At 43.0% G+C, this 25,907-nt stretch overlaps 5 protein-coding genes across 6 annotated transcripts; 2 read left to right on the forward strand and 3 right to left on the reverse strand.

The window, feature by feature from the left end:
• Positions 1–2,972: 2,972 nt before the first annotated feature.
• Positions 2,973–8,579, forward strand: LOC138634555 (eukaryotic translation initiation factor 4E-binding protein 1-like). The gene is made up of 3 exons (XM_069721552.1): positions 2,973–3,389; positions 6,471–6,662; positions 7,970–8,579. Exons 1-3 carry the CDS (start codon positions 3,254–3,256, stop codon positions 7,999–8,001), a joined length of 360 nt encoding a protein of 119 aa, XP_069577653.1. The 5' UTR covers positions 2,973–3,253; the 3' UTR covers positions 8,002–8,579.
• Positions 8,580–11,058: 2,479 nt separating this feature from the next.
• spaw (southpaw) lies at positions 11,059–13,078 on the reverse strand. The gene is made up of 4 exons (XM_069721549.1): positions 13,073–13,078; positions 12,482–12,692; positions 11,309–12,108; positions 11,059–11,211 (listed from the first exon to the last, which is right to left on the reverse strand). Exons 1-4 carry the CDS (start codon positions 13,076–13,078, stop codon positions 11,059–11,061), a joined length of 1,170 nt encoding a protein of 389 aa, XP_069577650.1.
• Positions 13,079–13,606: 528 nt separating this feature from the next.
• dguok (deoxyguanosine kinase) lies at positions 13,607–16,624 on the reverse strand. Its single transcript, XM_069721542.1, has 7 exons — positions 16,069–16,624; positions 15,875–15,984; positions 15,557–15,756; positions 15,036–15,183; positions 14,837–14,952; positions 14,267–14,366; positions 13,607–14,073 (listed from the first exon to the last, which is right to left on the reverse strand). The coding sequence occupies exons 1-7, from the start codon at positions 16,355–16,357 to the stop codon at positions 14,047–14,049; spliced, it is 990 nt and encodes a 329-aa protein (XP_069577643.1). The 5' UTR covers positions 16,358–16,624; the 3' UTR covers positions 13,607–14,046.
• Positions 16,625–17,646: 1,022 nt separating this feature from the next.
• tcn2 (transcobalamin II) lies at positions 17,647–21,567 on the reverse strand. Of its 2 annotated transcripts, none has more exons than XM_069721535.1 (10): positions 21,456–21,567; positions 21,150–21,217; positions 20,535–20,724; positions 20,235–20,404; positions 19,771–19,923; positions 18,972–19,144; positions 18,695–18,869; positions 18,419–18,599; positions 18,202–18,320; positions 17,647–18,100 (listed from the first exon to the last, which is right to left on the reverse strand). In XM_069721535.1, exons 1-10 carry the CDS (start codon positions 21,545–21,547, stop codon positions 18,039–18,041), a joined length of 1,383 nt encoding a protein of 460 aa, XP_069577636.1. In that variant the 5' UTR covers positions 21,548–21,567; the 3' UTR covers positions 17,647–18,038. The 2 variants fall into 2 exon arrangements, with proteins under 2 accessions (XP_069577636.1, XP_069577635.1); XM_069721534.1 differs by having other exon boundaries at positions 21,150–21,220.
• Positions 21,568–22,071: 504 nt separating this feature from the next.
• Positions 22,072–25,849, forward strand: ccdc117 (coiled-coil domain containing 117). The gene is made up of 5 exons (XM_069721536.1): positions 22,072–22,856; positions 22,992–23,039; positions 23,139–23,411; positions 24,568–24,714; positions 24,904–25,849. Exons 1-5 carry the CDS (start codon positions 22,714–22,716, stop codon positions 25,145–25,147), a joined length of 855 nt encoding a protein of 284 aa, XP_069577637.1. The 5' UTR covers positions 22,072–22,713; the 3' UTR covers positions 25,148–25,849.
• The last annotated feature ends 58 nt before the right edge of the window (positions 25,850–25,907 follow it).

The following is a 25,907-nucleotide window of genomic DNA, read 5'->3' on the forward strand; positions in this document are numbered from 1 at the left end:
CAGAGTAGATGTAGCAGTTCTGTCCACCTCCAGCAGGGGGCAGGATCTCACCTTCAGCTCGTAGCTGTGTCTGTTTGACCTCATCATGCAGTATATGATACCACCACAGGAGGTGCACTTACAGACCATCTCACCACCACCAGAAGATGTCACTTGATGAGGGTGCAGTAGCGTAGATGCTGGTAATAATGTAGCACTGGTTTGACTGGGTAACAGATGAAGCGTCAGGTGGAGAGAGCAAAGTGTCATGTCGAGGGTCGAGAACGTGTTGAGCTTTGATGTTTGTCTCCTTGGCAGTTCTTTGGAGCGTAGCAAATACAGTCAGTCACCAATCACTGTGATGAGAAACTGTAATACTGACCCGTAACTGTGAGCCTGACCCTTCCCGAAGCATGTCTCTTGTTTCACTCCTTTCTTTAGTGTTATGTCTTTCTTTTTTCATAATTTACTGTCTTAACTCTACTGCAGAAGAAGCAATAACTGCTTACAAAAGGAAAGGATTGTTTGTGTGCAAGTGTGTGTGACTGAGTGTGACAATAGAGGGAGGATTTTAGGATCATAGTTTATGTTCTTCCTCAGCTGGGGCTTGCACTGTGTTAATCACAGCTTTAGATTTCTCTTCACTCTACTCAGAAATGATGTCAGTACATTAGTATCCCTCATTTAATCACTTTGCCTCTCTAGAAGAGAAAACTATTCATGTATATTGGTATGACCTCATACCAGCCATCCCATCTGCAACGTGCCCGGTGTTTGTTTTTGTTACTCATCTGGGAATGTAGGTGTGTTCAGCCAGTTTTTAAACCTTAATGACATTCATATGCACCTTGAAAGAAATCCTGTTGTGTGTGTGTGTGTGTGTGTGTGTGTGTGTGTGTGTGTGTGTGTGTGTGTGTGTGTGTGTGTGTGTGTGTGTGTGTGTGTGTGTGTGTGTGTGTGTGTGTGATTTTATTATCACGTATTCAGTCCTGGATATTGGGACATGTCAAAGTTGTGATAAAATCACAGGAAGTACTATTGCAAATGGACAAAGAATATATGTGTAATTCTAAATCACCTATTTTTTAGAGTTGATTTACCTCAATAAGCGTGCCATCTCACATTATATCAATTACAGACATGCATTTCTTTCAAATGTCGCGTCAGACATCGAATGCTTTATTCTAGAAAAATATGTAAGTCACATAAACGTTGCAATAAGCACCCATCAATAAGTGTTTAGTATGGCTTCCCGGCCAGAGATGATGAATGTAAAGTCTTGGTATACTGTGAGTCTTGTTATGAAGTAGTCATCTGTGTTGACTCTGTACTTCAGTAGATAAATAGGGTATTCACTCTGTTGTTTCAACTCTGTATCTGCTGTTGATTATCATACACATGACTTCATTCTCATTTCATCACAAACATACACAGAAGAGAGTTTTAAAGAGTGAAGCCTTTAATTGGGTTTTGACATTTTAACAAATATCCCTTCATCAGATATAATTTCAGCTTTATGATTTTGTTGATAAAAAATTTAGACATCAATAATAATTACACAGCAGTGTAAGTAGTACCCCTTATATCATAGCATACGGTTTGCTCTTTAAGGGCTCATATTATGGTATGCTTGGGTTGGTTTATGAAGCAGGGGTCATTTATGAATCCACTGCTGATGTCAGGGTTAGAATGTGTGGGGGGGAGAGAGGGGGGTGGTCTGATGAAATAAGGGGGGAGCACTTTGAAGTTAGACTAATTTGTGGGGAGGCTCGGTTGCCTCGCTGGCTAGTCTTTCAAGATGACAAGCATTTTCCCTCAACACAGCCCACCCCTGATCTTTTTCTGCCCTCTTACCAAATACGAGACTGAGCCGATTCTAAGGCTTCCACATGGGGACAGTTTGAACGAGGTTAGGAGTCCAACAAAGTGCACGCGGAGAGAGTCGTGGTTCCATCAGAAAAACAAACCCTGGGAAGCCCTGCACTGAGGGACTACTGAGACGATGCCATGCACCAAGTTCATGCAAAAATATTAACTGTTGCAAAAACTAGAGAACACATGTATATTCCTTTAGAATGGATTGAAGACATTATTAACGCAATAGCATATTACTCAATACTAAGGAATGCAACTGCGCACATGCACAGAAAATGTTTTTAACATAAAAGGCTATATATATATGAAATATATGAAAATATATATATATTTACTTAGAATGCTATGCACCCTTACTTGTCAACTGGGATTCTAGTTATGTTATGGATGTACTTTTAGCATCATACAGCTGTAGCTACCAAGAGACTGTTGAGTTCTGGGTAATGCCTGCGACCTGGGGATAAATAGGGGTCTTGTGGGTATTTTAACTTGTTTTTGTTTGCTTTTTTTTATTGTTATGGAAAGTCAAACATGGATTTAAAATATACATGTAAAAGCCTTTTAATCCAATCAAATCCGAGGACATCTATTGACAATTTACTCTGTACACCAGCTCAACATTTACAAAATTAATAAAGAAATGAAATGTCTTTGTGTACAGTGTGTATACTTGTTTTTTTTTTGTGGGGCACTGACCATGCACAAGCTGACAACTGATGATCATCACAAAACCAAATGTTGTACCTGTTCCTGTGCATGCTGCTGAGCATCTTATGAAGACGATTACATAGATTTTGACAATGACGTGGAAAAACAGGGCTACTCTTTAAAACTCCTCATATGAATGCACAAATTAATACATCAGTGGCTCCACCAGGTGAATAGATTAGTTTATCGATTTTTAGTATCTATTAAATAAAAAATAAATAAAAACATTTCTGCAAAGTCAGCAGGCATTGCATGTGTTTGCCTGCAGTGAGATTGAACTGTCGGTGGCTCATAGAGCATAGTTTGAGTGTTGATCTAATATCGCACAGGCGTTATGTGCCAGTAGGGGTCACAATAAGCTCATTTTGTCCATCTCAGGCGCTTTTCCCCTGCAGCTTGTATGTCTGAGTGGCGTTTTTTTTTTTTTTGCATGTAGAGAGGGTTTGTGGAAGCAGAGGATCGTTAAGTACGAGACTGCGTGTTGTAATGTGACGCATTTTTCTTTAATTTGCACTCATGACAAAAGAGCTATTTTATTTGTATTCATCAGAGAGAAGCCACTCTGTTAAGCCGAGGCAATATCTGACACCCCGAGCACGGCGTGGCTTTGTTGTCGTGTAAACCCAAGACTCGCCGTCTTGTTTGATAATACTTTTCGTCAGGTAGTTGCCGTTTTTGTTAGAGTCGAGAGATGTCCACTAACTGCCAGAAGACGAGCGCCAAGGCCATCCCGTCGACCAGGAGAGTGACCATCAACGACGCGGAGCACATGCCCCACGACTACTCCACAACCCCCGGAGGAACACTGTTCAGCACGACCCCGGGTGGTACGTACTGCTGCTATGCATAACACTGTGATAACACTCGGGAGATGTACTCTGTACCCACGGGCCACACACACACACACACACGCGACTCTTGGCCACTAAAAGAGCTGCTTTGTCAGCGGGAGCAGCGAGTGATCGGGCTCAACTCCACGAGTCCATGAGGTCGGCTCCTGTCAGCTGGTAGCTAATGCTAATGGTAGCGTTTCTTTACTATATAGGAGAGGAGACGCGGAAATACTGACTCTGGAGCGCTTCAGTGATTGTTAGCCCACGCAGGTGGGTTGTTTATACTCGTGGCGCTTGCTTTCTCATTAAACGTGATATGTTTCAGGTTTTCTTTTGTGGCTTGCATCAGCTGATCTCGGATCAGTCTCTTAACAGGCTCAGCTGCAGCCAAAGGTTCAGATTGGATTGGCTGGGTCAAAGTCACGTGATCACGCCCCCCACCCTCCTGCTGTGTCCTCAGAAGCAGCAGTTTCAGCCGGTGGTGCTCACTGGCATGTTGTGCTCAACGCAGAACCAAATCCACCTGGTCCAGAGAGGTGGAGCTGCACTGAATCCACCGTGCCGAAGCCCCCCACGTTGTGTTAGTTTTAGGGATTGGTTAGGGAGATGTCGACTGACAGTGCAACAACCAATCACGGCGGTGTGCAGTGAGTCTGGATGGGGTCGCACCTAGAGGTGGAGCTGGAAATGGTTCAACTCCACCTCTACAGTAAGGTACATACACAAAAAGCATTAACTGTACCTTACTGAACAAACAAAAAACGTCCAGTGATATGAACCGCACTGTGCAGTTTTGTGAATTCTTCCACGAACACAATAAATAAAGGTCTTTAACAAAATGTCAAAACTTATATTTTCTTCACATCGTTTTGATAAATTCAATTATTTTACAATGTTTAAAAAAAAAAAAAAAGGGGGGGGGGGCTGGAATATACACTGCTCAAAAAAAATAAAGGGAACACTTAAACAACATGATGTCACTCCCAAGTCAATCACACTTCTGGGAAATGAACCTGTCCAGTTAGGAAGCAACACTGATTGGGAATTAATTTCACCTGCTGTTGTGCAAATGGAACAGACAACAGGTGGAAATGAGGCAATTATCAAGACAACCCCTATAAAGGAACGCTTCTGCAGGTGGTGGCCACAGACCATTTCTCTGTCCTCGTCCTTTCTGGCTGATTCTTGGTCACTTTTTCATTTTGCCAGTGCCCTCACCACTAGAGGTAGCATGAGGCGGTGTCTACAACCCACAGAAGTTGCTCAGGTCGTGCAGCTCATCCAGGATGGCACATCAACGCACGCTGTGGCAAGAAGGTTTGCTGTGTCTGTCAGCACAGTGTCAAGAGCACGGAGGAGATACCAGGAGACAGGCCGGTCCACCAGGAGACGTGGAGGGGGCCGTAGGAGGACAACAACCCAGCAGCAGGGCCGCTATCTGCTCCTTAGTGCAAGGAGGAACAGAAGGAGAGCTGCCAGAGCCCGACAAAATGACCTCCAGCAGGCCACTAATGTGCATGTTTCTGCTCAAACTGTCAGAAACGGAATCCATGAGGGTGGTACGAGGGCCCGACGTCCACAAGTAGGGCCTGTGCTTACAGCCCAACACCGTGCAGGGCGATCGGCATTTGCCAGAGAACACCAAGGTGGGCAGCTTCTCCATTGGCGCCCTGCGCTCTTCACGGATGAGAGCAGGTTCACACTGAACAGACGTGACGGAGTCTGGAGACGCCGTGGAGAACGTTCTGCTGCCTGCAACATCCTCCAGCAGGACCGGTTTGGCGGTGGGTCAGCGATGGTCTGGGGAGGCATTTCTTTGGAGGGCCGCACAGCCCTCCATGTGCTAGCCACAGGTACCCTGACTGCCATTAGGTACCGGGATGAGATCCTCAGACCCATTGGAAGACCATATGCTGGTGCAGTGGGCCCTGGGTTCCTTCTGGTGCATGACAATGCTCGGCCTCATGTGGCTGGAGTGTCAGCAGTTCCTGCATGATGAAGGCATTGATGCTATGGACCGGCCTGCCCGTTCCCCAGACCTGAATCCAATCCAGCACATCTGGGACATCGTGTCTCATTTCATCCACCGACGCCACGTCGCACCACAGACTGTCCAGGAGTTGACTGATGCTTTGATCCAGGTCTGGGAGGAGATCCCTCAGGAGAACATCCGTCGTCTCATCAGGAGCATGCCCAGGCGTTGTAGGGAGTGATACAGGCACGTGGAGGCCACACACACTACTGAGCCTCATTTTGACTTGTCTTGAGGAATTTCCACAGAAGTTGGATTAGCCTGTGATCTGATTTTTCCACTTTTATTTTGAGTATGATTCTGAATCCAGACCTCCATGGGGTAATGATTTTGATTTCCATTGATCATTCTTATGTTATTTTGTTCTCAACACATTTCACTATGTAATGAATAAAGGTTTTCAACTGGAATATTTCATTCATTGAGATCTAGGATGTGTTGTTTAAGTGTTCCCTTTTATTTATTTTTTGAGCAGTGTATGACCCTAAAATAATGTGAAACTATTTCAGGGCATTTCTTGGATTAAGATATTTTTCACGATAGTACAAAATCCTGAAAAATATTTGATTAGCAATTTTAAGAAAATACAATTTCAACAAAGTAAGTGCTACAGTTTTATAAGTCAGCATAAACATAACAGTTTGCCTTAAAATATTCCGTAAAAACTTTAGTTATTACACTAGTTAGTTTTACATCTGATCTTCTGAAACCCAACCAGTTCCACATCACTGAAGTCGCTCCTCTTTTTGAGAGTAACTCCTCTACTGTGAAGCTGCGTTGTCACTGTGCTTTAGTAACATGTAGTCATCCTACTCCACAGAGTAACGCTATGATATTATTACATCAACAAGTTGGAATATTGCCAACATCATGATATTATTTATCAGGACTAGTTTAGCATGCAGGTGTAGGAAAAGTGTCAAGTCAATGATGATTAAGCACGATTGCAGCCAATGCCAGTGTGACCTCACTGCTCTGTCTGATATATCAGTGCAGCATTTCTGATGGTCCTCCTTCTCTCTTCCTTCCTCTTCACGCCAAAGGTACCAGGATCATCTACGACCGAAAGTTCCTGCTGGAGTGTCGCAGTTCTCTGGTGGCCAAGACCCCTCCACGAGGCCTGCCCAAAATCCCCGGGGTGACCAGCCCTCCCTCCAAAGACACCAGTGAGAAGGCCCATAACAGAAAACTACTGAACAACAACACCACCACTGCACCTGACAGTAGCAATGCTGGTATGTCCACACCTCACACAAACATCACAGGTTTCTAAATTGAAGGATTCAATTCCTAGATTCAAATAAACACATGCAGCCACTGAACAAATTTTCAGTCAAATCAGAAGCTGCAGTAACAGATCCCACAAGCAACATTTCCATGTGATTCAGAGAAACATGCTCATTTAAAAAGACAACAGCCCGTAGAGCTGCGTCCATTTCATCTATGCTTCCCACGATTTTTTGTGTGTGAAGGGTGAGTAGCACCGTGACATGCACTGAGCACAGGGAAGCTACGAGTACTTTTAAGTTTTGTCGCTAGATCATCATCAGTTCCTGAGTTACACACATTTTTGTGAGGACTGGTCAGGGAGCATCTGAAATGTGTCCGTGGACATGAGCAGAGGGCGCACATAAATATTCCTGCCAAACTCTGGAGGTCAGCTGCAGAGACCCTTAAAATTCTTCATGAATCCTGCGGAGATAAAGCAATGAGCCGGGCGTGGCGTTTTGAATGACATTAATGTTTCTGATGGGCAGAACATCACTGTCCAAAACTGAAAAAAGGCGCATCAGGTCAGGCACACAACCAGGGGAGTTTTCTTTGACACAATGAATTTGTCCCCAGGGGTTAGACTGTCAACACTGAGTCCTACTGTGATGCTCTGAGACGTCTGAGGAAAAACATTGAGTGCAAATGATCTGATCTGTGGCGCAATGGCACTTGGGTTCTCCAACATGATAGCACGCCCGCATAGCACACTGAAAACACACAAGTTTCTCGCTCACGATAACACAATCGTCACTCTTCATCAGTCCTACCCACTGGATTTGGCTCCCTGCGACTTCTTTTCGTTCCCCAATAATTTGTCACAAACTCAGATGTGCACTCTCTGCTCAAGTTTTAGGTGCGTAAAAAAAACTCGCAGATGCACCCAGACCGCTGCTCACAAATCATGCGTAACCCGGGTGCTGATTCAGATCAAGCGACGACATTTGGAGTACTTACTCACGAAGATTGCAGCTTCTCTGGGCTCTGTGCACGTCACGGTGCTGCGCACCATTCGTGCGCAACAGTAGCAGTCTCAGAACTCCACCCTCTTATTTTAGTTGTTTGTAAACAAAGGCACTTTGTTAAAAAAAAAAGTTTGTTAGAGACACTAACTTCAGATTAGTCATAAACTTTGTCGTTGCATCAGTTAGCAATAGCTTTTACTAGTTAATTACTAAAGTCCTTCTGTAATATTAAAGTGAAGCATTGTAGCATGAGACAGCTAAAATCTGCACATGTTCTATTGTGCATGAAATGTATCTGTCTTTTGAAGGTGATGACGCACAGTTTGAAATGGACATCTAGATGGAGCTGAACAGGTGTCAAGATGCTGTGAAGAGAGGCTCAGGAGTACCTTCTCTTTTCCCGTCATCCATTCCATGAAGACAGAAGTTCTCCTTCAGCATCTCGTTTTATCAAGTCCGTCTTTGTCGATTTCATTTGGTTGTTTTGCCCGGAACAAATCTGTGGTGAAACTTTTTTTGTCACCTCAAGGCTTAAACTTGATTTACGTGTGACAAAGTGTGCCTTGCTGTAGTTTGCTACAATTTTTAAAAAAAATCCAAGCTGAGAAGTACTTACCGCCAACAATGCCTCGTCCCTGAGTAATGAGAGAAATGAATGAAAATGAAGATCAAATTTATAACCATTCCAGAAGGGTTTAACACTTGATGTGCTGTTATTTCCACACCTCTCTCCTCAGATATTGCCTTGAAATGTTCAAAATACTGTATAATTCGTCAGCCATGCGATTAAAAATTAGTTCCTCACCCGAAGTGTTTTGCAAAAAATGTAAAACTGAATTATGTTGATGTCATTTTGAGAACAATTTTCACAGTTTATCAGGTGACAAAAAGCATTAAAGCAAACACCATTGAAACAAACAGTTTCTCTTTGTCGTGTATTTCTCGGTGCGCGTTGAGTCAGTCTTGTGCTGTCAAGTTAGTGGTGTATATTTTTTTAATGATAATTATGTTCTTTTAGTTCAACGGATGAATAACAAGTTTCTTTTGGATTGTGTCATCTGAATGAGCAAAAAGCCATAAATGTGGTTGTATCAGTGATGAACACTATTCTTTGCAGTTCAAATGTTAAAGTAAGTGAAAGGTTAATATACATTTGAAAGTGATAACTCTTTGACGACCTGCCCATAGCACCTCCTGTTCTCCCCCTGTTTCAGCACAAGTCATATCAGAGGAATTCCTCACGGAGCTCACTGGCGGCTGATAACCTCTGTCAGTGGACTGTATAAAGAGAGGTCAATATACAACTGTACAGAGCCGGGATAAACTCCTTCTTTTCAATAAACATTTACATTTCCACTTCTGTCGCTGGCACCTTGTTGATTCCCTGCGCCTACATTTTTCTAAATGCATTATGAAGGGGCTCGCCAAGCTTTTATTTTAAAGATTTTATCATTAAAAACTCAAATAACTAGATGAAATGAATGTGCTCGAATAGTCGGATGTGTTTATTGCACTAAACTACTCGCTGATCTTTGACAGCACTGCTCATGACAGTTTAAATGTTCTTTGAGTTCCTCTGTTTATTTGCACTTTCAAAACGTTTCCATGTCAGGCATTTTGTTTCTATGGGCAGTGCTCAGTCTGCCATGGACTGGTGATAGCGAGGCTGTTTCCCTGTCTTGTCACGGATGCATGGTGTAGAGGGTTAAGCTCTCTGAAACATCAGAGCAGTGCATAAACTAAGTACACATTATTCAATGACTAAAAGTGGAGCACAGGGGATACAAGTACCTGTTCACTGATTCACTGATCATGTGCTAGACATATTTCTGTGCCAGAAAAAAGGGCAACAAACTGTAAGTCCACTTACAAAAGCTCAGCTACTGACAAGTGTTGAAATGATCACAAGAACATTTTGAGAAATATAAAAACCAAACCTTTGTGGCAGATTCTGTTACATTACTAACACTGTGCAAGTATTCCTGGTGGTGTGGGACAATGAGTTTGTTCAGCAGGAGAGTTGGATGTGTGAGAACTGTCACATGATTTGGAGGTGACGACACTGAGGTCCTGTTATTGTGCTTTGGAACCACCAGTGTCAAGGTCCCACCATACTTTCATTACTGATTACCCTTCACTGAATTTGGTCATTAGCAAATAAAGAGAAATGCAACATTTTGCTGTTTAACTGAGAATGAAAAAAACACATTGTGCCTTTTTGATTGTGTGAATCCAGTCTGGTCCTGTCGTGGCTGGAAGTGTGGATTGAACCGTTTCAGCTGATCAGTTCCAGTCCAACCTGTCGTTCCTCCACAGTAGCTTCACCGTTCAGGTACTGACTACTTCCATTCCCTCACATTGCTCTGTTTGTTTGGGGTCTAAATATCCCCTTGTCACCTTGGCTTCCTGACCCTCCAACCCCCCCTCCCCAAGAAAAACAAGTACTACTGCTTTCCCCCCCCTCATTGATCCATCCTTCAGTGAACTTTTTGTTGGTCCACCCAGGGTGCCAGCTTATCATGATCAACCAGAGAAGCCTGACCAGGGAGGACGCTAATGACCTCTGATGATGAGTGGATTGGTGAAGTGAGAAAGGCAAATACACATTAAATTGTTCACCAGTCAGTAAAGACAAGTAAGGTGTAAATGAGTATGTACGAGCAGGCTGAGCCTCTGAGTGTTATTTTGTCAAACCTAACAGATTTGTTAACACATCAAGAACAAAGTGTGCGTATCTAATTCTGTGAAGAAGCGACTGCTGAGAGATTTGATGGGAATCACGACAATTAATAAATAATAAAAAGCTGACATAAAATAAACTGCCTGTAGCACTGTATATATTTCACAAAAACTTCTAACATATGATGGGCACAAAGTTTGAAATCAAATAAATACTTTTTAATTTGAGTAAACTTAATTCAATAATACTGTCAGTTAATGTCAGTTTGAAAATCATCTGAATTTATGCAGTCCACTTTAAATATAAGTTAACAACTTTTTTTCCCCCGATGTACATAGTCAGATTTGTGACATTCAAAGAGTTGTGTTTAAAAAAAACATGAAACGCAAAACTTACATTTCAATAAACAATTTTAATATATTTTTCATATCCACATTTTATATACAAAATGTACATGATAATGTATAAATAGACACAGCATTTGCATAATCACACTTAAAAAAGAAAAAATATCATAATTGAGTCATTCCACCGCAACAATCCTGTTATTATTTATTATACAAGGCCATGACGGGGTACTCTTTAATATTTAATAGTTGAATATTAATGTTGCATCAAGACTGTAACAAAACAGTTCAGAGGTCAAGTTTATGCTCCGCCAGTAGTAACTCTTGTGACTGCAGTCGAACCGGTGAGGGGGGAGGGAGGTGCAGGGCTTCAGTGGCAGCCACACTCTTCAACAATCATGTCCTCGTGATGCCGCAGGGTCAAATCAATGCTCTCGTAGTACAGCATGGAGAGCGGGCTGAGGCGCGTGGGCACGCAGAAAGGGCAGGCCACTCTTTCTGGATGGTGATGTTGCATGAGGCTCTGAAAATGACAAATAGATAGGTAACGATACAAAACCTGGTGATTGTTAAAGATTCTAATCAGTTTCATGGGACTAAAAGTCGAGCTGTCACCTCACCTGCATGTACGCGTGGTTAGTGGGATGGAAGGACTCATCCAGAGGTGAAGGGCAATCCCCCTCACAGCGGTATGCATTGAAGCGTTTAGGATGCACAATCCACTCGTCCCAGCCGATGTGGTCAAAGTCCACCCACATGTCTACCTTCCGGCACAGCGGTCTCTGGACTGGCCCTGCTCCTGTCGGTGCCACAGTGGGTGCAGCTCCACCAGCTACCAGTTTCTTCTCCATCCGGTTCCTTTTGTGGCGTCGACTTTGACTGTCACTGTCGACTCTGTCTATAGTCACATACTTGGAGTTCTCCACGGTATGAATGAGACTGTATGCCGCTTGGCCTTCCAGGGGCATGTTCTGCTTGGAGAAGACGACCATCATGACCTGGTTTGTGGTTGGATGGTGTACTTTCTGTTTAAGGTGGAACTTGCCGGTCATTTTTCCTTCATCAGCAGCACCGCTCCCGTGGTCTGCCTCCAGCTCTCCTGAGGCCTCTTGGCTCAACACTTCATCTCCCTGGTACAGCCAGTATTTTAAAAGAAGGGTCACATCAAACACCTTCCAAGAAGACTTTGTGCTGCTGGGTGCTGTGCCAAAACTCCCCAAGAAAAGGTGCTCCTCCTGGCACGATGTGCTGTGCATGTCACAGCTTTGCATTCGGGAGTGATATAAATCCACAGTGGCATGCTTTGAGGTAGAAAAAGCTGGTAGTCTGATTCTAAGCTCTGCCAACTGGACAAGCTCACTGGTCGATATGGACGACATGTCAAATGTGACTGTCCATCTTTTACCCACTTGATGGCAACCTAAAAATGAGACGTTGTAAATGAGGATTCAAATTCACAGTCAGCAGTCTGGATGGATCTGGGTAAACCAGATCCCTGGACAAATGTCAAGACACTGGAGTGGGAGGGTGAACAGGACAGGATGTGTATTGAACCCCCCTGAGCAAGGATGTCTGAGGGCTAATATACAACCTCCCCACAAAAACAAAGAGCAGGCCTTTAAAGTTCAATAAGCATTTTGACACTTGCCGGGTTGTAAAAAAGGGAGGGTCTGATAACAGATAACGCACCAGAGAGCTGCTAGAGTACACTGGGGAGAAACTAATACATACAACATACAGTATGCTTTATATCCAGTATATAAACAATGTAAAAACCTGAATTGTTTACTCACCTCTGGCCATCAGGCTCAGGACGGAATCAGAACTCTGCTCTGACGTGTTGTCATCTTGTGTAGTATCGGTGTTGACAGCTACTGACGAGGAGGAATCAGACGTCTGGAAGGAGCGGTACAGGTGCATCATATACACAGGGTATCTGTATCTGCTGCGATGATTAATCGACAGATTTCTGAATGCTCGACTGCTCTTGAAGCCCGCGTGACTCTGAGAGGACAAAACAGTCCCAAAAAAACAGAGAAACAGCGCGCAGAAAACTGTCCAGACCTCCATTTTAACTACAACTCACAAAGTCTGGTCTAACAAGAAGGAGAGTGAGGTGTAGCTCTTCTTCCTCCCTCCAGCTGCTCTCAGGCTGAAATGATGTTCTGTGCAGACGGAGCTCCAGACAGGCCTTTTATAGTGGACAGCTGCCCTTTGATGACCTCTGACCACTCCAGGCATGTGAACAGCCCCTCTGATCATCAGAGCAGATCAAAGGGCCAGGGAAAAAGAAAACATTGACCCAAGGTCATTGTCCCGTCAAAACCTAATGCTTTTAAAATGTAAAAATCACATTTAAAAAAAAAGAAGTTTAAATCTCATACAGCCATTACCGCCGTTTTAATTCCAAGAACAGCTGTAAATAAAATATTGCAAATAAAGATTATGAGATTAAAGCAGCTAAAAAAATCTATAGAAAATCTAATATAAGTATAACTAATGAAAAGTACATCCTCTTCACAGTGTAGTCACAACCTCAAAGAATAAGGGGGCAAACGGCCCACCTTTGCTCACCGATTTTAAAAATATAATAATAATAATAATAATAATAATAATTCACAAGAATCCAAAAAGTAAAAACAAGATGCCTAAAAAGGCATTCATGTCCACTTCATATCAACACCGACCAAAGCAGTGCTGTGAGAAATTCATAGTTTATAGTCTCTCTGGTTTTCACTCCTGTACCCGTTGACCTCACGCCTCTGTCTCCGTACACACACTTACAGTCAGCGCCCAAAATGCTGAACACTCTCGCTCTGAACCCGTTTCAAAAAGTTTCAGTGAATAGGAAACCACAACATGACATGCCAAGGAGGAGACACAAGTTCCGCATAACTTGTCACGCAGCTTATCTGAAATGTAAATGGCTTTTTATTTATTAACAACCTGCAACAAATTATCACATTTGCTTGTTCCACAGTCAGGAATACATAAACATATACACAAAACTGCACTGACTTTCAGTGAACCTTATTTCTAAATATTCTAGTACATATTTAGTTTTTACTTTATAGAAGCTATAAAACCACTTGACCAGTCAGTGCGTGAGTAACTCACATGTGAATTATTATTAGAGAGAGACATAGCTGTTAAATATCTTAAAAGAGAACAAGTTCAGGAAATAACTTTTATAAATACGCAGTGTCTCAAAACAAACAACACATATACGTGTAACAGAAGTCATATGTGTTATATGACTTCATATGACAAACTTAAGAGTGTGTCTCATGTCATATGGTCTTTTGGCTGAATGAGGTCCTGTGTTTCCCACTGTTGATGGCCGCTGACGACCATCTTCTCACAAAGCATCGAAGAAGTTCCTGACCTGTGTGTGAAACGGTACTTCAGGGTTACAGTGAAACATGAAGCACGTCAAACATCAGATCAGAGCAATAAAACGTGTTAGTGCGTTACAGGAGTGGTGGGGGGGGCGGGGGGGGAAATGATGCTTCAAATACTTTAGAAGAGGGCCCTCCTATGGTGACGTCTGGCACAGCAGCTATAAGGTTAAGACAAACCTTTGTGATGAACTGTACCCGCAACTCTGGGTCCCTCAGAAACTCCACACTGGCATCGAGCTGTAAGACGGGTGTCTGTTTCAACTTCTCAAAGTGGATTCTGAAAGGAGAGAGCGAGAGAGGGAGATGAGCTGCATCACACACTTTATTACAATAACAGCCTTGACCACACACTGCTGCCTGTCATCTGTTCACAGCCAGGCAACGAACAGCTGCGAGGAAAGCTATTTAACATGATCACAACAAAAATCGGAGAGGAGCATCCTGTGTACAAGAACCTTCCCATTACTGGTCTTTTTTAATTTCAATTTATAAAGCTAATTTCATTTATACTTTTTACATCAGATTCTGGCTGGATCATTTACATCTCATACAAGCTACATGATAAATATCTAATTGTTTGTATTCCATGTAAAAAGTGTCCTGATTTGCTTAAGCCTATCTTCCATGACTGCTGAGAAGAGTAACTTTAAAATCTCATTTTACATTTCAGAAATCACTGGAAATATTCAAACCATAACGGTGTGAAAAAGACCAACGACACATGCTTGTGATCTTGTTATCACTCACTCGGTGCTTTTCTCAACCAGCCACCTCTCGTGTTGAACGTGCAGCTTGTCGAGGTAGTCCAGCTTCACTCCCTTCTCCTCCGCCCTTCCCCGATGCGCGAGACGCTCCATACATTTCTAAGAGATACACAACAATTGCTTTTGAGCTCACTATATCATTGTCTTGCATTCAGAGGATGAAAATATCTTCTTGGTCGTACCTGTGGTGGGGCTCGGAGGTAAATGATGCCCTCCAGCTCCACCTGGTGTCCAAACTGCTTCACCAGGAAGGAGTGCCAGTCCTGATAGATGGCCCACTCTGTGGTGTTGATGCAACCCAGCTCAAACATATTGAGGGCAAAGATGTATCTGAGAGAACAGAGGCAAGTTTATTTCAATCCAGACAGAAAAAAGAAGAGTGTGTTGGCTCGATAAGTTCATATTAGGCAGGCAGGTGTCGGACCAGCATGCACGTGGGTGGCATGTTATTTCAAACAGAGCACCAGACAGCAGGAAGCACGATTCAGTAGTTCTTCTGTTTGCGTGCTTCTTTGTGGTGAATAAATCAAAACATGCAATGGTTTCGTGTTGACAGTCAATTATTTTCCCCTGCAGTGGCCCTTTTGTTTTACGTTTTTATTTAAGGTTGTCTGAAGACAAATAGCCCCTGCATGATAATTCATGAAAAGGTCCCCTGACATGATTGTATTTTCACCTTCCTGTCCTGCTCTCAGCCACTCACCTATCGCTGTAGACTGAGCGCTCATACACCTGGACAGGTGTTCCCTCTGAGCGGAGCAGGTGAGCTGGAGGGGGCTGCAGCTGCGTTCTCAGCCGGCTCATACAGGAATGTGTCTGAAAGGTGTACGACCAGCGCTGCGGGTCCAGGTACATCATCTGCAGCAGGTTGCTGACTGTGGACTGGGGGGGCGTGTCTGTCCCCTGTCAAAAGACACAAGCAGGGACATGGAAGACCCTGTCAGCTCGTCCTGCTTTAACTGCTGTTGTGAAAAAACAAAAACAAAAACAAAACAAGACGCTGAGGTGAGTGTGTGCCCACCTTTGAGGTCCCGCTCCCGATGTTCTGCCACTTGCTGACGGGCTCTGCCACCACTTCCCAGTCTGCACACGCCGACTGCAAGAGTTTGGCAAAGGTCGACTTTCCAACAGCTGCGAGCATACAATAACAGAAGATCACCACCAACACTCACAGATCAGCACAAGCAGTAAGGATGAAAGACCCACTGATCTTACCAATGTTGCCCTCAATAGAAACTCTCTTCACTCGAGCTTTTGCTTGCTCAGCTGAACTTGACAGACATCTTGAACATGAACCACCGAGACTCCCCGTCAGCTGAGGCTTTAAACCGGGGACGGGTCCACCGCGCAGGAAGTCCTCAGATGCCTTCCACCGCGAGTACGCAAAGCCCCCGACCCGCCTCGGATCCGCTTGCTGTCTTCGTGTGAAAACGCGGCTGAACAAGACGCAACGCTGCAGGGCAGACATCACGACAGCCGTGAAATAAAAAATGTAACGTATCATCTGCTGCTTCCTTAGTGTCCGTGACCGGTGAGGACAACTTTTACATGACCGCAGTTAAGCCCGTGTTTAGATAAGTGCTCCTCTCCGCGAGGCGACAGGAACGTTCCGCTTGAATATTCAACTTTACGCAAAAATTTGCAACCGTCACTATGTTTATAAACATCGTTATTATTGGTTTTAAGTTGCTGTTTGAGCGTTCACACTTTCGTGTTTCGCACATTAGTTGCCGGTGAGCAAAATTATAGCTTCATAACAACACCACGTGCTCATATCGACGCTGCGAACAGCCGCATCCGCCTCACGTGCTCGCGCTGTACTTTCGCAATAAAAGCCTTTTGACAAACCAAACCTCACCCGTTTCAAAAGAAAATGGATGGCAAGCTACAAATTCATTTTCGCTTGATTTGATTTTCCTTGAGTGTCGAGCTGGAATAACTGGTGTGTATATATATTCAGCACAATTTGAAGTGGGGACAGACAGTTTTGTTTGTAACCCGGAAGTACTTGAATTTTGCTTGCGGAGTCCCACATGATTGAGGTCAATGAGTTGGGTTCCACAGAAAACAAAAACTCTCAAATTATTATTATTTTTTTCTTCATTTTCACATAATTGACCGAATTTTTCACATGTGTATCAAGTTGTACAAGTTTATATCTCTGTTTCTGTTTATTGAGCGTGGGCTATAGCTTTGTAATCTCCTAATTGGGTTTATTTGGATGATTTATAAGAGCAGATTAAAAAAAACCTCTTCTAATTCCCAGTAGTTCATCATCCGTTACATTTAAGGTATTTGAGCAGCACACCTGCTGTCCTATTCATGAATTGATGATTTTCACAAACAAATAAAATACATTTTGCTAGTGAGTCAGAAGGACTTTTGTTGGCACTATTTAAAACTATATTTAACCTCAGCATCTTAACAGGGATCACAACTAAAGTACTGATGACCTAGGCTGTTAGAACAAAAGTGGAGATGTTGGATAATAAACTTGTATCACAAAACATTGACAGAACATCACATTTCCTCCACCCATGTGACTTGGAAGATATCCAGTGTTTTACAACTGTACAATCTGCAATAGAATGGCAGCTATAGGAGATCATTTACTTCACCATCCAAGTCCTGTATATGTTTTGATCTAAACTGCCACTAGGTTTCTTACATCACTCTTATGTGTTGTGTCTGTGTAATATGCAGAAAAAAAAAATCTAAATCAATCAACTTTCACATGTTTGAATAGACATCAAAGAAATCTAATGTGATCTAACAATTTAGCCAACTACCACCTGCTTATATTCATATTTATTGGTGACACAAAAACACAAACCTACAGAAATTCTTCCTTTAATAAGCCACCACAGCTTTAAGAAAAACAAGTCTTAAAAAGCAGAATCACACTTTGTCATACATTATATTAAACACGTTCATTTAAAAATCCATCCTAAAAAAACTTGACAATCAAGAATACTCAGAGCAAAGCCTGTTCAGGTAGTTCTAAATTACACTTTTATTCAGGCTTCAAACCCACTTGAAATCCAAACAATGTGTGGAGCCACTACAGCCATTTATTCACAGATGATGACAACAGACGATATAAGTATAATCATTGGTTAAAACTACAAAGGATAAAAAAGTAAAGATTGAAGTGGTTGTGGTTCACATCAAACACTGCGACATCATCAGTAGCTTGTGTTTTTGATGGTGATTTTTTGAGGCACCTCAATCTTGAAATCACTGACACCTGAGGGAGCAAACCAGATTTTTTTTTTTTACCAAAGTGAAATTAAAGCAGAAAAAAATAAATGCTCTATTAGTCAGTCTCGATGTCAAGTGTGTCCTCACCCTCAGTTAGTGCAGTGCCATCAGCGGAGAGGTGCCAGTATCGGCGGTCGCTCTGTCTTGCCTGCTCTCCATTCACCGCACTTAGGAACGGTCCCCACAGGCTGGACTCCTTCTCAAACCTGCCACATAGCGTCGGAAATAACTCACTACAGCCAATCATACAGAAATTCATAAAAAAAAAAAAGATGAAATGCAACAGAACATAATATTAACTGACGTGAATCCAACATTTTTTCCCTTGAGCAGTTCGAGTGCCTCCAACAGGGAGCTGCCCTTTGACACATCCACAGAGTAAACGTCTGCCACTTGGCTGGATGGCACCACCTCCACCATCACAGTCACTTTGTTCTTGTTGGGTAAAACCACCACCGGATCTATGGGCTCCAGCACCAGCGTGTCTGTGGGAAAGTACACACCAGGGCAAACACAGTGACAGTTCACACACGACCTGAACTCACACGACCAGAGAGGGTAGAAACAATGCTGCACATACCATCCTCATTGAGGCACTCCTTGCTTTTAACTGTCAGGTAGGATTTCTGATGGAGAGCTGGCAGCATCTGAGATGCGGCCATTGGGTTGTGGTATGTGTTGTTTCTGGCAGCTGTTCTCATGGCTTCCATCGAGGCAGCACACTCTGCAACCTCGCTTCCCATTGCCAGCAAGGCCTGGTCATATCAGAAAGGTACATTTAAACTGTACACATTTTGCAAAGAAAGAGACAAGGTGAAAAAAAAAAAAAAAAAAAATAAAAAAAAAAAAAACCTTACTTGTACTGCAAGACCTGTGCTGAACTCATTGCCAATGTGACCATCAATCCGACGAGAGTCTAGAAGTTTCTGCTTGATCTTACTGAGGGCTGTATGGAGCTCAGCAGCGTTCTGCACATGAGAACCAGAGTCCTTCACACACTGGAGAGCCATTCCAGCCATGGCATAGGTATCTGAGAGAGAGAGAGAGAGACACAGGATAAAATATTAATATCGAATGAATATAGTCTTTTCCAAAACTAAACTAGTGACTAAACAGCTGTTTCCACAATGTTTGAATAACGTCAAATTAAAGGGAGAGCTTTACTTGAAGAACAAGAAGAATATATTTTTTTAAACAAAAGGGATGATGTTAACAAAATTGAGGCTAAGAACCACAGAACCAGGAAGCGTACTGTGAGTACAGTTCTGTGGGTGACCACAGGTTAAAATGATCTTCAGGTAGCTTCATGGACTACCTGTAATCTGAAATGTGACCCTAAATGTAATGCAACTAGAAAGCTGTACTCTATCTTTGACAATATATCTTTCTGGCATGGATAGTTTACATGTGTCTTTGTCCACAGTACAAAGCTCAGTCCTATCAAAACTCCAGATGTCTCCCAAAGCTCACCGCGAAACTTAGGGACTCTGTTTTGGTTGCATATGTGCAAACTGAGTGTAAAATATGAGAGTTTATTAAGAGTAGTAAGTATACTGCCATACATCTATTGTGTAAGTGAATTTATTAAGAAGTTTCATCAATCATAATTGAGATGCATCCCTGCCTGCAGACAACATGTAGGAAGGTTTCACTCACCAACACTCTCAGATTCTCCATGTTTGAAGTGCTCATGTTCTGCTGCTTTGATGAGCTTGTTGCTGACATGGTTGTTGACCCTGATGCCGCCCACACAAAGAGCAAGCACACCCAGACTGTACTGGTAATAGTTGGTTAAAGGGCGGTGGCTGACTGGAGAGAAGAAGTAAAGGAAACTCAATTATATTAAAACCGTGACTTCACAATAATGTTCAGGATATTAGGAGGTACTTTATTTGTGGCGCTGCTCCTGAAGAATTCTTAAACCAACAAACCAACATATAGATTATGAAATGTTACCGTTTTTTTTTTAGTTAGCCAAGTTGTTCCAAACTTGATTTTCTCTTTGTTTACACTTTTACATCATATTCTTGATTTCTTTTCTGGAGTAAAATTTTATGACAGGATTTTAAAAACTTTTTAGGACAAACCCCAGGCCTCTAAAAGGTCAAAGGAAACCTTACAGGCAATATGCTCTTTCTCTTGTTCCATCTGCCTCTTCAGGTGCGTCAGCAGCGTTTCACTGTTCTCGCTGATGCTGAAGGTGATAGTGTTGAGGTCATAGCAGGAGGACTTTAAAGCCAGGGTGTACAGTGCAAGGTGGCCAACCACAGACTGGCTGTTAGAGAGAGAACTGAGAAAGACACCGGAGACTCAGATTAAGTTAAGAAGGGATAAATTCAGTAGATTATTACATTGAAAAAAAGCATCCCATTTAATGTGTTCAAAATAAGTACTGACAAATGTGACAAACAGTGCAATACCTTTGAATGTCATTGTGCAAATCATTTTTCAGTCTATTAAGGTGTTCGCTCTCCTTGGCAAGGTTGTGGTAATTAGAAAGGCGTAATGCCAAGTGGACGCTGGGATTGGGAAGCCCTGCCTGACTCTCCAGAGAGCGAAGGAGGTTCTTGTTGAGTGACAGAAGCAGCTCTCTGTTGGATCCTTCAGTATCTGGGTTAATATGTTATTAAAGATTGAAAAAAAAACCAGTCACTTGACAAAATCTTACACAAGTAATTCTTCTGTTGCTGACATCAACCAGAAACATTGCAAAATCACAACCGCTGAATCAGCAGTTACCACAAAGAACATCTGAACTATTTCACAGAATCTTCATTATTGTGTTTAAGGTCAAAATTTCTTCACATCTCTCTTTGATGGTTTAATTAAACACCAAAAGGTGCCAAATTCTGCTTTAGTTCTGGTGGTTTGTGTTAACTTGACAGCAACTGCACAACTTTAGTCAGTGAGCAAGAAAGTTGAAGGACGATTGACTGGACTGGCTCGGAGTTCATGCAGATTCGGTAAGGGCACTCACTTGTTTCAGTTTTATTGATTGATAATAGCTGGATTTTTTTTTTTTTAAAGTTACTTACCACATGGTTTGCTCGAGGCAAAAGCCAGCAGGCCTGTAATTATGACCCAAGGCAGCATTCTGGACAACCTGCTGGTTAACACAAACAGCAAAAAAATGATCAAACTCGCCAAATAAACAGAAACAAGTAACAACAGATATACAATAAATGTGGAAATAGTAACAAATCATAAGTACACATTTAATGCGTCGCAAACTAGTCAGTGATAGTGGTAAAATATTATAAGATCTGTTACTGTTGAAACAGTTTTGTAACTGGCCTAACTTCACAGCTTTTGAAATTATGCTGTAAACAGCAGCTTGTTACCTCCTCAGTGTCCAGCGTGAAGAATCAGAGCTGAATGAGGAAACAAGCAGAGACAACAGCTTCTGGTACTTCGCTGTCACATGACTCGTCATTTGACATGACAACGCGATAAAGCCACTTCGGAGGTCCCTTTAAAACAAAAACTGCGTGTCTGCCTGTAAACAGGAAGTTGGGAGAAAAATTGATCTCGTGTAAGGCTCTTCGCTCACAGTCGATTTCATTTTTCCTAGTACGGCAAAGGCACGCCCCGCCCTAGCCCCCCTCTGATTGGCTTAGTGCTCGTTTCAATTCGTTGGTTTGATTGGTAAACTGTAATTATGAGGAGTGGTGATTGGTTAGCATTAGGGCAAGAATATCAGAGCGGCCAATCAGAGGCCGGGTAAGGCGGGCCGCTCCTTTACTATCCTAGGACCAGCCAGCGTGACATTTTTTAACCAGCTACAAGCTGACGTTAAAAGCGACAACAGCAACGACTGAATTCGTCAACTTCGCTTCCACCAGAGCGGTTTAATATACAGTCTGTGGGTTTAACACACGCGAGACTTTTGCAGTACGCAAACAACTACATTTCCCACAATCCCCCTCTCCCTCCCCTGAGTTACTGAACGTAACATGCGCACTTTCTAGAAGCTCGACGAATCTTCTGGCGCAACTCACTTTTTCAGAATAGCTTTTCTCACGTCAGTTTAACCCAGCCCACCTTTTAAAGCAGTTCGCACCGCGGGGACGCACAATTTGGGGGCTATTTGTGCTCGACGGTGGTAACACGACGCTAGGTTAGTAAGGCGTGAGCCCGCGGAGCCTTTTGTGTGTGTGTGTGTGTGTGTGTGTGTGTGCAGACGGGAATATTCCCGAGGAAAAAAATAAATAACGTGAGCTTGAACGGAGACGAGCGAGCGTAACGTCGACATTAACAACAAAAACAACGAGGGGCAGGGCAGCTGCACAGGTCGGTCTTCTCCTGCTTAACTAACGCCAAGTTGTTGTTCCGTGTAGGGATGAAGCTGTCCGCGTGTATTATCGTGTCCGATTGACAAATCCGTATTTATCCGGAAACGTCAAGACAAATGGTAACGTTTGCAGAAATGGCGTTGTAGCTAAGCTAGATGACAGCCAGCTGACTCGGTGCAAACAAGACTTTTAACTCGTGCGTCATGTAGGTCACAGAAAATACCTTCATCCGCTTATCTGCCCGGTATCAATACTGATCTTCCAGATCAGATCCGTTTAGAGTAGTCGTTTCATCGACTGGACTACGATGCACCAATCTGGCCCCTCGAGCAGGGAGCTGAGGTTTCTGCCAGCCATGTATTCATTTTCAGGCCCCACAAGCCTTCCTGAGTTTGACCTGGGACCTCCAAGTACGTCTGGACACCTCCAGAGAGCAACCGTCTCCAACAAGTATGAAGCTGATGATTTAAAGGCTTTACGTTTCCTGCATACATTTGTCCAACGGCAACATGTGAAATATCTTTTCAGCCTAGGCTTGATATGTTTCTTTTCCGTTTTGACACCTGTGTCTCTGTCCCCCGTCAGCTGGGAGACACGATGCCTCCGGAAGCACAGAAGGAGAGTGGATGACGAGTGAGTGACAGATACCAAGTTAAAAAACAACAACAGCCTTGATAATGCTTGGAACAGCCGCATGGGGGTGTTCAAATAAATATATTAATGTTTTATCAGGGGATGCAGTGCCAAAAAGAGGAGGTTAATGTTTGAGGCGGAAGTGGACATTTCAGAGAGCTCCCGTACCAGCACTCATTGCGACTGGCCTAAAGCAAACAGCTGCCCTCCTCTGTCTGCGCAGCAAGCCAGCCCGGCACTTCCACAGCCCTGCCCAGCATCTCCGAACCTGACTTTGCCACCGCCGTCCCCTGCCCTGTCCCGACCCGAGACCGAGAGCTCCTGCATGGAGATCGAGGCAGCTCAGAGAAAACTTCAGGAGATCGAAGACAGGTATGCAATATTCAAGGTGTGAGGAAATTGCGACTGCTTGTGAGATTAGAGACACTAGAGGCCTACAACTAGCCATCCTGAAATCTGTTGTTTAGTGTGAGGGGAAAAAAAGTGTCACGTTTTTCAAACACTCAAGACTTTTTAGACAATCTGTGTTAATAGGTGGTACACGTGTGGGATCCCTGTACACACACACACACACACACACACACACACACACACACACGTTGCTGTGGTGACTTCTATGAGTGACAAACACAAACATTTAATATCTGCCAAAGATGCATTTACATAGAAAAAAAAAAAAAAATCCTGATGGAATAGTTGAGTGTTGTTCAGCAAATGAATGCACGGATGGATTATGTATGTATATTTAATGTAGAACCAGGTTTATTAACCTCTTGCACACTTTCCCTGGTGAGGAACAGTATACTGTATTCTGATCAGCCACAACGTTAAGACCACTGACAGATGAAGTGAATAACATTGATTATCTCATTACAAAGGTACCTGTTGAGGGGTGAAATATGTAAGGCTGCAAGTTAAACATCAGGTTTTGAAGTTCATGCATTGGAAGCAGGAAGAATGACAAGCGAAAGGATCTCAGTAACTTGGACAAAGGTCAAATTGTGATGGCTGGACACCTGGGTCAGGGTATCTCTACAATGGCAGGCCTTGCGGGGTGTTTTGTGATGATCAAAACATTAATATTGCAGGACGATAAATCTTTCATCAATAAATACACTAATATATTATGAGTCGACTTTAAATGATTGAGAACAAGTTCAAATAGATCAGAATTGAGATTGAGTTTTAGAGCGGGATTTTAGTCATTATTTTGATTACTTCTGTAACTATACATAACTATGAATAATTTGACCAGATCATTAACCCCTGTAAATACTCTATACTGTAAATGTCAGGCCCACAGACTGTTCAGTATTTTCAGTTGCATTCACGGTTACATCATCAAGATACTTTTTGGCTTTCTTCTCAGCATTGCAGTTCTCCCCATTTACATCAGCGACATTGGGTTTCTTTTACCATTCAGTGGTGGTAATGGGTCTGGAGGTTATATTAAAGGAAAAAAGTGACGTCAACACCTACTGTGCCCTCTATTCCTTAAAATGAATACTGCAATAATGATGTATTTTAGAATCACACTGGAAGATGACGATGAGGATGAAGATCTGGATGTAGAGCCGGCTCAGAGACGCCCAGTGCTGGTGATCTCTGACAGTTTGAAGGAGGATCTGCAGCGTGGCATCAGTGACATCCTCCCCCACACAGTAGCCCAGTCTGTGTATGTTCTTCTTATTTTGTACCGGGAAATATTTAATGGTGAATTCAGTATTAAGTGCCGACGTAACGTAGACTTGAAGTAATGCAAACTCTTGTTCCACTGACGAGAGTTCCAGTCATTGAGGAGCAACATTTTCTTTTCCTTCTGGTGATAATTTCTGTCTCGCATGCTTCTGCCTCACACTTTCAGGAGCCATTCCTGCATGGAGCTGGTGCTGTGGCGGCCACCAGAAGGTCCCTTCTGTCGCAGGCTGAAGGGCTCGTTACAAAAACAGCGTAAACAACAGACAGTGTCTCGTCAACCCCCAACTCCATGTCCATCCCCCATCCCGCACAGCCCCCTCAGCCCTTCTAGTCCCCCTGCAGACACACACTCTCCTCTGTACAGCTTTCCTGTGGCCCACAACTCTCTGGAGGAGGACATGGAAATTTAACGGTGGTCATTCGCTATGAAAGCCATGCCAAAGTAAAAGACTGTAAAGGACTCAGAATCACTTCAACCTGGTCAGTTTGTCAAGGTAGGTTGCCTCTATATGAATATTGTGCTGTTCTGAAGATTCGTGCGGCGCATCATTTTTTTTTGTTTACAGTCATTAAATTTGACTGACTGTTAACCCAGGCAACTCCGTGTAACATGTAACTGACCTAATTAAACAGTTGTACTCACGTGAAACTCTTAAGGTCTATAGACAGGCAGCCTTACGTAACCTATTTTATAGAACTTACAGACTTAACCTTTTGTCCTGAGAAATGAGATCGAGTTTGTAAAAGCCTGGTCAGCAGCACACTGATGTACTGTAAATACTGCTCCGTTCTTTGTTAAACATCAGTCCGAGGAACCTGAATTTCTACCGTCAGCTCGTGGGCGTCGTTACCAGAACACTAAAAGCGGTTCACATTTGCTCGCAGCATGAGTTCCTGCTTGCAGTTTTACTCGTCGTGGAAAGATTATCTTCTTCTCGTGCTTAAGCAAGTTTGCCATCTGTGAGCTTAAAGGAATTTGTAAGATGTCATGGAAATGCAAATTTTGATGCTTTTGATTGTATTTTCATATGTACATTACCGGAGTTGCAACCAGCCATCGAGTGTTGTTACTTTATATTTGTTTTCTAATAAACGTACATCGTCAAAGTAGGCATGGTGACGTAGGCTTTCATTGGATAAAATGCTGCTTTAAATTTAAATTTACCTTCA

The sequence above is a fragment of the Brachyistius frenatus genome, unplaced genomic scaffold, assembly GCF_029030835.1.
Source record: "Brachyistius frenatus isolate BFR_SWC_R1_liver_20210118 unplaced genomic scaffold, ASM2903083v1 Contig_267, whole genome shotgun sequence".
Classification (NCBI taxonomy): Eukaryota; Metazoa; Chordata; class Actinopteri; family Embiotocidae; genus Brachyistius; species Brachyistius frenatus.